Here is a 14,430-nt window from a genome sequence, read left to right as displayed (position 1 = left end):
AAACTTTGTTGGTTTTTATAATTTTTTTATAATTTTAGAATAAACCTAAATAAATGTATGTACAAATTCAAATTAAATTGAAGAATCATTTTTATTGTGTATTTATTTAAAAAATAATTATAAAATGTTTTTTTATTTTTTGACATGACACTATCACAGAGTTCAGCATTGTTATTAAATAGTAACCGTGAATATTAATAAAAACACTTAATTGGATTTGATCAATTTTGTTAATCGAGGTTGAATTCGCTGCAAAAAGTTTGAGAAGGATTTAATTAATCTTTTAAATACAAAAAATAATGTTGTCAGCTTTGTAAATCTCTCCACCTCTATAGCTGCGAAATTTTAAGCATTAATTTCAAGCGAATAAAAAGGTTTTTAAATTTAAACCCTTCTCACCCATGCGACCTCACCTTTCTCTCCAAAGATGCCAGTATCTTTCTCCAAAACAATAGATAGGCCGTGGTTCAAAGAGCAACCTAGAGGTAAACCCAATACCCAACTCAAAGGAAGCTACTTTACGACTCTACTTTGAGATTTAGGATGCTGTTTTAGTTTCAGTTTTCTGAACCCATTATCTCTCTTTTTTTCATTGCAATTCTCTTTTTTTATAGCTCATGTTTCTTTTCATTGGTTGAATACTTTTTTGAACTCCTTTTATTCCTTGGACCGCAAGAACATTTGCGCGTTAGTAATATGGGCTTGCAATGGTTGTTGTAGGAGAAATCGTAAGGAAATTTGTTATTGTACCCGCTGGTCGGTCTTTCACACATTTGATCATCATAAGTCGGCTGCTAATGGATTTCACGGATTTGTTCGTCATCCCAGTTATTGTGGTTTACTGATTTATTCGTTCTTTAAGTTCAATGAAATTTCAGTGATGTATTTTGTGTAATCTGCTTCCACTTCTTGATTCTAACAAAACAAAGCTTGTAGAGCAAACTTTAGCAAGGATTCAAGACATCCAATAGAATGAGTGTTTTCAAAACAATCCAATTAGTTCCGTAGCTCTCAAAGCATTGGATATTTGAGATACAATTAGAGATGAAAGCCAAATTTAAGATTGAGCATATGTTGAAAACTCATGACGTTTTTCCCAATACTCCTAATTTCAGGTAACGTTTTTGGTCCAAATACAAGAGCAGCTGCTCCAGCAATCACAACAAGTTCAGGCGGACCAAGAACATACAAAGCATTGCAAGTAAGACCCATTTAAGCAGGTTCAGCTCTTGTCTTTCTCATGGCTGAACAACCATAAAACAGATTTGTTTTGAGATTTAGTATAGTTCAACAAAGAAATGGTTTTACTGCTCGTGATAAAATTGGACAGAAGAAGAAAATGGGATTGTAGTTAGTGGAAGTATTGAGGGCGAGAGAGTCACAGAAGTAACCTCCTTCATACTTTTTAGTTTCTATCGAGATATATTATATCATCAAAGACAAGAGACTTAATCCCAACAATTTACTTTTATGGGCACATGCAGTCTCTATCAAGGTTCAGCTTCTTGCCTCTATTAAACCTCCAAAACCCAATTTCTTCACACCACATTAAACAAATCCATGCCCAGTTAATCACCAATGGCCTCAAAGAACCCTCCTTTTTTGCCAAACTAATTGAAAACTACTGCCTTTTATCCTCTCCACAAAATACCAAATATGCACGGTTGATATTCAAACTCTTTCACACTCAAAGTTTGTTCCTTTTCAACACTTTGTTAAGATGCAGCCAACCCAAGGACTCAATCATTACTTTTGCCTATTGGGTTTCAAAAGGACTCTTAGTTTTTGATGATTTCACTTATATTTTTGTGCTTGGAGCTTGTGCTAGATCGCAATCATTGTCTACATTATGGTTAGGAAGACAAGTTCATGTAAAAGCTTTTAAATCCGGTCTTATGTCAAATCTTTTGGTGAAGACTACGTTGATTCATTTCTATGCAAATAATAAGGATATTTTGTTAGCAAGAAGTGTGTTTGATGAAATGACTGAGAGAAGCAGTGCTACTTGGAATGCCATGATTAAAGGCTATACTTCACAAAGGGAGAGATCTAAGAAATGTTGTAGGGAAGCTTTGGTGCTTTTTAGAGATATGTTAAATGATGTTTCTGGGCAGATTCCTACTGATACTACCATGGTTTGTGTTCTTTCAGCTTGTTCTCAATTGGGAGAGATTTACAGTGGGGCTTGTGTTCATGGTTTTATAGAGAAGACAATTTGGGTGCCTGAAAGTGATGTTTTTATTGGAACTGGTCTTGTTGACATGTATGCAAAATGTGGGTACATTGATAGTGCTTTAAGCATTTTTAGGCTAATGAGTGTGAAAAATGTTCTGACTTGGACTGCCATGGGAACTGGCTTAGCTGTTCATGGGAGAGGAAAAGAAGCATTGGAGCTTCTAGATGCAATGGAGGATTCAGGTATTAAACCTAATCCAGTGACTTTCACTAGCTTGTTTTCAGCTTGCTGTCATACAGGGCTTGTTGAAGAGGGACTTCACTTGTTTCACAGTATGAGGAGCAGGTTTGGTCTTGAGCCTCAGATACAACATTATGGTTGCATTGTTGATCTTCTAGGCAGGGCAGGATATCTAAATGAAGCCTATGATTTCATCATAGAGATGCCAATCAAACCTGATGCCGTATTATGGCGGAGCTTATTAAGTGCATGTACCGTTCATGGAGATCTTGCAATGGCTGAAAAAGTGGGGAAGATTTTGCTCCGGTTAGAGCCATCGAAGAATTCTTTACATATGCCTATTACAAGTGAAGATTATATAGCTTTATCAAATGTTTATGCTTCTACTGGAAGATGGCGACAAGTGGAGATGGTAAGAAACAAAATGAAGTTAAAGAGGGTAGAAACCAAACCTGGTGGTAGTTACATACAGACTGTCTGCAGTTCACCTTGATGATTGAAGTGGGATTCAATTGTTTGATATGGGATGGTAAGTAATAGATAGCCAAAAGTTCTGCATTAACATAAACATTTTCTTTCCTTTTATGTCTCCTTTTTCTTGTAACAAATATCAGGATTATTGGTAATTGTATTATAAATTAATGAGACAATTTAAGTCATCTTATGAACAAACTCTGTGTGATTACTTATGAGATTTGGCTTAATAAATATGTAATAAGCTAATCTCAAATAAGGACCACAGAATCTTTTCATCTGAAACACTGATGATATTCTTTGACTTTGAAATTGTAGATCAGTTTGACTTATCTTGATGGTACAGGAACTTGTCTTTGGTTCAAATCTAATTTTACTTGGTTCCAGTTCACTTCATATATTGCAAATGCACTAATTTTTCTGGTTACTTTGTACAATTTTTGGGGGATTTCATTGACGGAGCTGAAGTTGTATCTATGCTAGAATGCATTTAGCTCAGTGCTGGACCTTTGATTGCTCTTGCTGCTGTACCGTGGTTTGCCCGAGTTAGTCCTGCTCCAGTAGTCCGTGCAATATCTGCAGCTATTTCTTCTATGTCCAGACAGTCAAGGTACATACCATTGCTGTACTTCTGCCAAGCGGCTGAACTACAAATGTTAATGAGGCTGCTTCTGGTCCAGCAGGAAATTCTGTTGTGTCTCCTGCTGCGGGGAGTCATGGTTTCCGTGGGGCCTCAATTCTGCAGATCATAGAATGTCTGCTGTAGAGTAACTTATCCTCAGTTCTGCATTAGCTATGGTTTGCACTTGTTATAGACACTGTGAAAAGGCAAGTACAGGCCCTTTGGCAAGGTAGATAGAAAGGTGCTATTCGCTTTTATATGATATCTGATGAAGTGGTGGTTCCACATACACAGGTTGAAAAGGTTGGTTTCTCTTATAACACTAGTTATTTGTTGGCACCTTGTGGAATGTCACGGTAAAGGACTTGTCTTGCATGAAAGAGGAATGGAGCCTAAGAGCAAAGTTTTTTTCCCTTCACAATCTAGTTGGAGTTTTCTATCTCAGTCCTACCTTCACTGGGGGAAAAACGAATTAACCATTTAGACTTGGTTATTTTTCTAAGGGTTAAAATGATTCTAAGTCCAGATATAAGTTGTTTCTCAAAGAAAATATCCATATGATATCTTTGTTACATTGATTATTTAATTAATAGTTGAAAGTTTTCACATCAACCCCATAAATAGACACTTTTAATTATGTGAATAAAGTACTAGATTATTTTTTGGTAAAGAAAGAATATCCACTGGAGATTACACTTAACTAATCTTGCACTAGCTCTTCCCATTGCATCATCATCGAGCAGTGAGCAAACTTCAGCTGGCGGTGTCCTGAGAGTATGCAATCCTCTAGCATGTTGAGATGCCCCCAATTAAGGAGCCTCATTCGAGAAACTGTCTGAGCCACTGCATTAGCCATCAACTCCCCACCCCTGTTATCGATCACTTGTCACACAGCCTTCGCTATCAATTTCAAGAATGATTTGCCTGAAACCCAATGCCCAAGCCTGCCTGCTTCTAGAGGTTAACGGAAACCAATATTTCTCAAGCACCATTATGGTCCTGGATAATACCACCCGAAGAAGCTCATCTAGTGTCCAGCTTATGCGACCCATCAGAGTTAACCTTGTACCAGCCCTGAGGGAGTGGTATCCATCGGATCATGCACCAATTCTCGATTACTACAGACCCCTGCACCATATTCAATCTACAAGTATTCTGCCAAAGTTGTAGACAATGCTCCCATAGTTCCTCTACTTCCGCAAACTCCTCGTAAAGAAGTCTCTTATTCTACGACCCCAAAGACACCAACATATAATTGCAAACCGGGTGTCCCAATCTGTTACCTCATTGGAAAAATGACTAGCATCAGACAAATTTAAAACAAACCATTGCTGCAGCTCCATACTTAGAAATTCATCAAGTTCGTCCCGTTTAACTAACCGCACCCAAATAGCCAAAGCTTCAAGACAACCACGAAGCACATGGCTCACCGTTTCAACTTCTCCACAGAACTCAGCGTGAATCCGATGCCATGTGCCATCTAACTCTCATCATTCGTCAGCAACTTTCCTTTATAAGCAAGCCACAAGAATACCCTTATTCGTTGGGGCCACTGAACATGCCATAACCATCTCCAATGTGATTCGTTGTTGCTCATATCGTGAGGATCGACAGAGTAGCTAGTGGTACTTAATTGAGAATTTTCTCTTATTTCCCACCACCAACCAGGGAAGTCATCAACATCTTCAGCTGAGGGTCGCCCGATCCCCGCTATGTTTTCTGCAAAAAAAAAAAATGAGGTGTTAGTTAAAATGGTAAAACTGAAATCATGTTACTTTCGGTTCAAATCTTATTATACTCGGGTTTTGAAAATCATATCCATCTTTGTTGTTTTGGTGGAGGTCGAAAACATAAATAAGGAAAACATATCCACATACAACGTTGTCCACATCAACGCCTGCACATTTTCTTTGAAAGATAATTGCATTTCATGAAAACAATGTCAACCGAATTTAATCCTATGTTGAGCTAAAGTGGTGGTTGAATCGGTCAGGTCATTTGTTCGTCTATTTGATAGATTTAATTAAAAATATTGAAAATTTAAAAATTTAAAAATTATTAAAAAAATCCAATTCAACCGGTTTGTATCCATTCTTGATCTAACCAGTTCAAAGTAATTATTCGAACCGATATCTCACCAGTTTCCAAATCAATCGACAAATTAATCCGGTTCAAATATCATTGATTTAATCATTAAAGAAAATTAGTTACCACGAATGAAAGGTAAGCACTTACTAAAAAGATTTTTAAAAAAATTGAGCTAGAAAAAAATGTATGAAGTGAATGTTAAAAATAAAATTAATTAAGTTCTTTTATCAACGGAAATTGATGTTGACCAATTTGAATCTTAATTAAAGGTGATATGATAGGAGGAAGCAATTGAAAGGCAACATGTGGCATGCCAAATATGAAATAAATTATAAAATACAAAAAAGGTAAAAAATATATTAAAAATATTAAAAATTGTAAAATAAAAATAAAAATATTATTAATATCTTGTTACTTGGATGTCTATACAGATAAGATAAGTTTTGATATACTTTAAATTATAATAGTTATTAGAATTAGATATCTACATTTATACTTCTTATGCCTATAAATAGACACTTTGAAGAAGCATTGTAATTATCCCATTGATCAATAAAATGCATTCTCTATTACGTCCCATATTTTGTTTGTTATTTACTCTCTCTATCTCTCTTTATTTATAACACGTTATCAGCATGATCTTTATCAAAATGATAAAACCTTTTATCGACGATCAAATTTATTCTCCATGATTTTCAAGATCTTAGATGACAAGATGCAAAGTTTTTTGCAAGAAGTTTCTTTTATTTAATGTTTCATATTTGATTATTTTTAGCTAATTCATGATCAATCATAATTATTTTAATTAACTTATTTTAGTTTTATGTTATTAAGGATTTGATATCTCTATCTATATGATATTATGAAATAAGATCCATTCTCAAAGTTTGTTATTGACAAATTTTGATTGGATTCAAAGTCTACTATTGGAGTTTAAATTTGCTTACTTGTTGATAAAATCATCAAGACTTCGTTGAACAAGAAATGCACATCAACTTAATTAGATCTCTATCTTTACACTTTTTTCTCAATAATAGCATCTTTAGATATTAAATCAATTTGATATATGGTTTAAATATTTGAGATGATTTTATTTTAAGTTTTGGTTCTATGGGTTACTTATGGTTTCAAACATCTTATTTGTTCATGAAAATGAATATTGATTGGCTTATTTATGTTGCTATAGTAGGTTTTATAATTAAATAATGTATTTGGCTAAAAACATATTTGTATGTAAATTTGTGTTGATAAACCTATGAAATTTATGATTGTTCAGATGTGATTTAATTCGAATATAGATTACTTTTCTTTAATGTCTCTTATTATTTTGGTTATACAATTTGAAATTTTTCAATACCCGTACATGCATAGTTTTAAAGACAATTTTTTGAGGAATGTCTAAATTGATTTTTGGGTTGGTTCTAATATTGAATTTCAAGTTTAATTGTTGTCATTTTTAATTCTTGAATTATTTTAGTTGAAAACATTTTCATAAATTTAAAAATGAGAATTACTATATTAATTTGACCGTTTAGATTTCTATGAATTTCGTTTGTATTAATCAATTGTTATTTGATAAGAAGCATTAAAACAACTTGTGTGGTTTGATTTTGTAAATGCCATATATTTTCTTACTATACAACCCTGGGAAACTTGTTAAAGGTAATTCATACACTTTATATTTGTTAATTATTTAGGGAAATTATATGAGCAATTATAAATGGAAAAGTTTTAGTGAACATGAGATGTATGATTTTGAAGTAAATTTCATACATGTCTGCAATAGTTTATGAATTTTTTGTTGGCACTAGCATTTTGATGTTTTAAATGTCAGTTTTATTCATACATTTGATTTGCAATAAACTCCATGCATGACTTGGTTATTTCTTTCTAGTTAATTGATGATGAAAGACTGGTGAAAATGGCTTTAAAAGTATTTTGGATTGATCTAATGCCTTCTTAAGGCCAAACAAAATAATTATTTATTTATTCTACTAATTCTACTTCATTCCTCGAAGTGAATGTAGCAATACATAACAATTATAAAATAGAACATCTTGTCATTATTGACAAATAAATAAAAAGAAGATGGATGATTTGAAATGTTGCTAATTGTTCATTCTTAGAACAAAATGATCAATGATTCATACTAATTAATCATTCCTTGAAGCGAATGATATCTACATAATCTTATTGGTAAGGAATATGATATATACTTACATTATTATTCGAATTATTTTTTTTACACATTTCTTGAAGTGTTTTGCAATAAATATAACACATTGTATAATCACTTTTGATTATTAATGTCAATTTGAACATTTGAAGATTTTGGCATATTCCCTAAAGTGAATATTGCAAATAATTGTTTGCAAATTATATTTCTTTTGTGACACCCCTAATTTGACCCTAGTCGGAAAGTGGTTTCGGGACCACAAAACCGAGTCACAAAAATAATTAATTGTTATATTTTATGCTTATTATTTATGAATAAGTATGTGTGAAAATTTCATGCTTTAAATTTTGTCATTTGGATGTGAAATAAATAAAAAGGGGCTTATGTGAAAAATCTTGAAAATGTCATAGGTTAATTGGAAGTGGCTAAAAATTGCATGGTTTGAAGCATGAGGGACTTGCATGTCAAACATTCCTTTTTCTTGGTAGTGGACGGCAAGGATGGGCATGAATGACACATTTTGGCATTTTGTGCTTTGTATGTTAGTAAATAATGTTAATAATATATTTGTTTATATTAAAGAAAGTGGTTTCATAAAATAGAAATAATAAAAGTTAATGAAATAAATGAATAAAACATGTTTGAGGTGAAAATAACAAGGCCATTTCTTCTTCTTCTTGCCGTGAGTTGAGAAACAAAATAGAAACCTTTGAGCTTAGGGCATTCGGCAAAAGAAGACTTCAAATAAGTTAAGGTTCATGTTATTTTCTTTGAAAAGTTGTGAATTTTGGTTGGTTTTGAAGCTTGCAACAAGACCCATGTGAAAATTTTTGTGTTCATGAAGCATGTAGCAATCGGTCATGAGCTTAATGGGGTATATTTTGTATGTTTGATGATTTTGGGAGGATAATTGATTCTAGTTGAGTATGAATAAACTAAATGTGCTTGATGGCTCAAATGAGTTATGAAAGTTTTTATAAATGTATGAAAGTCTTCATGCTATGAAAAATTCGGTTGAAATATGGAGAGTGAGAGCTGTCATTTAGGTTAAGACCAAAGGAATGATCAATAGGCATTAAAGGGTTAAATGTGTGAATTTAAGGTATAAGAACCTATAGGTATTTACATGGGTAATGTTAAAAATTAATATGGTATATTCGGCTAAATGGGTGATAATGGTTTATAATGTTGAATTGAATTGTGATTATGTACATTAGAATTAGATATAACAAAAAAAAAACTATGTGAATTTGGATGCAATATTACATTCGGCCTAGAGGCATTAGATGAACATTTGTGGAAATCTCAAAGTCTTGAATAATGGTGATTGTAAGATGATGTAAAAATCATTGAATTATATGCATAAGTAGTTAGCAAAGTGATTAAGCTACCGAATTTAATTATTAAATGAGTTCTAAGCTTGCTGAATTTTGAGATGTGATTGGGAGTAAATTTGACATGAGCATATTTTGTTAATGATATATTGATAAATGTGGAGTTATGATACCATGATATGAACTTAATTATCAAATTGCCGAATGCGTTTATAATTAAGTAAGGTTAATAATAGGGCAATGAGTGGCTAGTAGAATCCAGTAGTCTTCTTGTTATATTCGGCCATGAGTTTGTATAATTGGTTTGTAATAGATTAAATTTGTTTATTCAAGCTCAAGAGCTTAGGGAGTCTAATTCGGAAAAGAGAAAAAAGCTACCTAACCGAATAGTCGATCTGTAATCGTTCGGCAATTTCCGAGGTAAGTTCTTAAGTATTTGAGTTTGATTCCTTTGTAAGTTTTAAGTGATTAAACGTTGAGTAAATTCAATTATAATAGGACATGATGAGTTGATTTAACAAGATATGATGTGGTCATGATATGTTCTAAGCTCAAATGGTAAGTTCTTAAGTGTTTGAGCTTGGGAATTTAAGGGTAATTTGAAATAGTCTGCTTATGACAGCAGCAGTAACGTGACTTTAGAAAATCACCATAAATTTATGGATTTGAATTAGAGGCTGAATGAGACATGAAATTAAAGCTTAATGAGTCTAGTTTCTTATAAAAGAAACCGTGTAAGCAAAGGAATTTCCGATAATGAGATACTTAAAGTTGTGTGAGACAGCGCAGAATGACACTGTAATCCTCTGTTCTGTTTTTAGAAAATCATTATAAATTGTAAAAAAATGGTTATAAGATAAAATTTATATTCTTAGACTCCTTAATGAGTCTAGTTTCAAATGAAATCAAATACAACACATTTTGAATTCTGTAAAATGAGAAATTTGATTCGTAGTGAAGAGTGGTCAGATTAGTCAAACAGTGAAACAGGGGAAACTTTAAGAAAAATCTGGTATTGATTGGCCAAACCTAAAATTCTGGAATTTTATGGATGGAAGATATACGAGTCTATATTCAGGAAAAATTAACGGAAAGTGATTTGGAGTTTTGTAGCTCCAGTTATAAATAATTTAGTGACTATTGCTCAGGAAAAACAGCTTGTGCTGAATTTGAGATTGTGTTGTAAACCTTGATAAACTTGTTTTAGTTGCTCATAAGCTATTGATTAAACCCATACGTGAATTCTAAATTGTGATATTGGAAAATGATAGATGTAGATTCAGCCAAGACAGTGTGTATACGTGAAAGTATATGTGGTATGTGAAGTATATTTGGATAATTGTGATGTGAATACATGAAAATCTATATTTTGATTTAGGATTCTATGTGATGGATGTGAACATGCATATATGTGATAAGGCCTAATGGCCGATGTGATGAATGTGAAAGTGTATATATGTGATAAGGCCTAATGGCCGATGTGATGAATGTGAAAGTGTATATATGTGATAAGGCCTAATGGCCGATGTGATGAATGTGAAAGTGTATATATGTGATAAGGCCTAATGGCCGATGTGATGAATGTGAAAGTGTATATATATGTGATAAGGCCCAATGGCCAATGTGATGAATGTGAAAGTGTATATATATGTGATAAGGCCTAATGGCCGATGTGATGAATGTGAAAATGTATATATGTGATAAGGCCTAATGGCCGATGTGATGAATGTGAAAGTGTATATATATGTGATAAGGCCTAATGGCTGATGTGATGAATGTGAAAGTGTATATATATGTGATAAGGCCTAATGGCCGATGTGATGAATGTGAAAGTGTATATATGTGATAAGGCCTAATGGCCGATGTGATGAATGTGAAAGTGTATATATGTGATAGGGCCAAGTGGCCAACGTGATGGATGTGAAAGTGTATAAATGTGACAGGGCCGAGTGGCCAACGTGATGGATGTGAAAGTGTATAAATGTGATAAGTCCCGAAGGGCATTTGTGTCAGTACTATATCCGGGTTAAAACCCCGCAGGCTTTATGCGAGAATATTATCACTGATTAATGTCCGTAAGCTTCGTGCTCGTACTATATCCGAGCTCTAAAGACCCGATGACTACGTGTGGGGATTTTGTCCGGGTAAGACCCGATAACTTCGTGTGGAGATTATGTCCGGGTAAGACTTCGTAATAAGAATTGCTTATAAATATACTCAATGCGAAAGGTTAAACAGGTATGTACTCCAAGTTTATATGTGAGCTTGATTTGCACTAAATCATAAGGTAGTTATGTGATGCATACGAGAGCAATCTATGAGACTATTCCTATGATTATGTGACATCGGATCAGTGTGAGAGGTTATGTGAAATCATACGATATATCTATGTCACATGAGCTCACTTTTATGTGAAAGTTTATCTGCCTATTGTATATGATGAGATGTGCATATTCGGTAAAGGGATGGTATGCCCGAAGGAAGAGTGAAATAAAAATACGAACAACTATGTTATAATTTGATTGTTATCTGTTGACACTGCTTAAAACTTACTAAGCATTGTAATGCTTACTCCGTTTACTCTGTTTCCTCTGTTTTATAGATCTCATTGCGAAGCTACAGGCTCGGGGATCGTCAGCAACTAGTCACACTATCACTATCCACTGCTTGTTACTGTTATGTTTAGAACTATTTTATGGCATGTATAGAATAGACTAGTGGCGGAAGAATATTTTTGGTTAATGTATATAAGCCATGCGAAAATGGCATCTTTTGAATGTTTACTTAGTGAAGTTTAAATTTTATCTCTAGCTGTGCTTAGTACTTATTTAAATGAATGATCTTTATTTCAAGAAAAAGTTTAAAATTTTACTGTTCTGACATGAGTTACAAGTCCGGTAATGCCCCTTACCTATTCTGGCGACGGTTACGGGATAGGGGTGTTACATCTTTTATTGAGTTAATAACATTATGGACTTCACATTGATGTAGACATTTCCAGAAATAAATGTCACAATATTGCTTATATGTGGATACAAAATAAAAAGAAAAATGATAAAATTATCAATTGTCAAAATGTATATTGACATTATTAGTATAATTGAAAAACATGTTAAAGTAAACCAAAAGTTTATTGATACAAATACATTTATTATTTGGCATGACCAGTTAAACTATCCTAGATTATATATGATGCGAAAATTAATTGAGAATTCATGTAGGTATTTATTAAAGAACTAGAAGATTCTTTAATTTAAAGAATTCTTATGTGTTGCTTGTTCTCAATGATAATTGATTATTACAAACTCACTAGCTAAAGTTGAGATTTAATGTCTTACATTTCTGAAATGAATATGGGCTCATTCATCCACAATGTAGATGATTTTAATATTATATGATTTTGGTAGATGCATCCACAGAATAATCACATGCGTTATCAACTCGCAATATGTCGTTTGTGAGATTGCTTGTTTAAATGATTAATTTCAGATTATGCAATTAAAACAATTCATCTTGCAAATGTTGGTGAGTTTATGTCCCAAGCTTTCAATAATTATTGTCAATCAGGATAAAAGTTGAACATCTTGTAGCTCATGTTCATACATAAAACGATTTAGCTGAATCATTTATCAAATGCCTCCAACTAATTACTAAACAATTACTTATGAGAACAAAAATTCCTATTTCAAAATGAGATTGTATTGATTTACATGGTATACCACCAAGCCAATAAATTATAAATACTCCCCATTACAATTGATTTTTTGTCAAGAGCCAAAAATTTCCCATCTTACAATTTTTGGATGTGTGGTATATGTTTTAATTGCTTCACCACAATGCACAAAGATGGGTCATCATAAGAGATTGATAATGTATATTTATATGAGTCTCTTTATATTGTTAAATATTTTTGAGCTATTAATTTGATATTTAGTTATGACATGAGTTGTCAATTTTTCCAACATTAGGGGGAGAGAATAAAAATTTGGATTAGTAAAGTACTTGAAATGAATTATCAATGTCTAATATCTTTGTCCAAAGCAATGTGAACCAAAAGTTCAACAAATAATTTATTTTAGAAATCAACTGCCAGATTCATTAAATCCCACATACCAGTTGAAAATGCTCCAATACGAATTCATGTCCTAATAGGGCAAATTGTTAGTGCAAAAGAAAGTAATCTACGCTTGAAGCATGGAAGACTGGTTTATTCCAAAGATAAAAATCCTTGTAAAAGAAAAGGAGCAAACATTCAATATGGTCATATAGTGGAGGCGGGGGTTCTTGAAGAAACACATGACATAACTAATTATAAAACTCAAGAAGAGATTCAGGTACCTAAAAGTGAAAATAAAACTAATGAAAATAAAAAGATCTCAATAAGTTATGTCAATACGAGAAAAAGATGGAACCGAAAAAAATATAGTTGTCGACAACGATTTTCCTTATAATGTTGCTATTGAAATGACAAAAGAAAATGAGGATCCTGAGCCTAAATCTATTGAGGAATGTAAAAATAGAAAAGATTGGCCAAAATGGAAATATGTAATTCAAGCAGAATTAAATTCACTTTCTAAACGTGAAGTTTTTGGACCTGTAGTCCAAACACCTAAAGGTGTAAAGTGGGTAGGATATAAATGGGTATTTGTGCAAAAAAGAAATGAAAAAAAATGAAGTCGTAAGATATAAATCACGACTTGTAGCACAAGGATTTTCGCGAAGGCACTGCATTGATTATGAAGAGACGTATTCTCCTTTGGTGGATACAATCACGTTTAGATATCTTATTAGTTTGGCAGTACGTGAAAAACTTGACATGCGTCTAATGTATATTGTTACATACTATTTGTATGGTACACTTGATAGTGAAATTTATATGAAAATCCTAAAAGGATTTAAAATCCCAAAAGGATATAGAGTTTCTCGAGAAAATTGTTCGATCAGATTAAAGAAAAGTTTATATGGATTAAAACAATTTGGACATATGTGGTACAATCGCCTTAGTGAATACTTGTTAAAAGAATGTTACAAAAACGATCAAATTTCTCCATGTGTCTTTATAAAAAAGTTTATATCAAATTTTGTAATAATTAATATTTATGTTGATGATTTAAATATTATTGGAACTCTTGAAGAGCTCCAAAATACAGTAAATTGTTTAAAGAAAGAATTTGAGATGAAAGATCTTGGAAAAATAAATTTTTGTCTTGGCTTACAAATCGAGCATTTAAAAAATGGAATTCATGTCCATTAGTCAATTTATACGGAAAAGATCTTAAAGAAATTTTACATGGATAAAACGCATCCATTGAGTACCCCA

General features: G+C 32.7%; 1 protein-coding gene across 8 annotated transcripts; it reads left to right on the top strand.

The window, feature by feature from the left end:
• The first annotated feature begins 295 nt into the window (after positions 1-295).
• LOC107913617 (pentatricopeptide repeat-containing protein At3g18970) lies at positions 296-4,084 on the top strand. 8 transcript variants are annotated; one of them, XR_005920559.1, is made up of 5 exons: positions 296-485; positions 1,116-2,945; positions 3,374-3,500; positions 3,574-3,718; positions 3,807-4,084. XR_005920559.1 is itself a non-coding variant. In XM_041104213.1 (3 exons), exon 2 carries the CDS (start codon positions 1,479-1,481, stop codon positions 2,907-2,909), a length of 1,431 nt encoding a protein of 476 aa, XP_040960147.1. In that variant the 5' UTR covers positions 296-485; positions 721-1,478; the 3' UTR covers positions 2,910-2,945; positions 3,374-4,084. The 8 variants fall into 8 exon arrangements, 4 of the variants coding, with proteins under 4 accessions (XP_040960147.1, XP_040960149.1, XP_040960148.1 ...); XR_005920557.1 differs by having other exon boundaries at positions 721-2,945; XR_005920558.1 differs by having other exon boundaries at positions 3,574-4,084.
• Positions 4,085-14,430: the final 10,346 nt, after the last annotated feature.

The sequence above is a fragment of the Gossypium hirsutum genome, chromosome D11, assembly GCF_007990345.1.
Source record: "Gossypium hirsutum isolate 1008001.06 chromosome D11, Gossypium_hirsutum_v2.1, whole genome shotgun sequence".
Taxonomy (NCBI): Eukaryota; Viridiplantae; Streptophyta; class Magnoliopsida; order Malvales; family Malvaceae; genus Gossypium; species Gossypium hirsutum.
This window is presented reverse-complemented; position numbering and strand designations above follow the sequence as displayed.

Excerpts from the sequence above, each read along its gene's own strand:
- LOC107913617 (XM_041104213.1), top strand. The coding sequence starts at position 1,479 with ATGCAGTCTCTATCAAGGTTCAGCTTCTTGCCTCTATTAAACCTCCAA.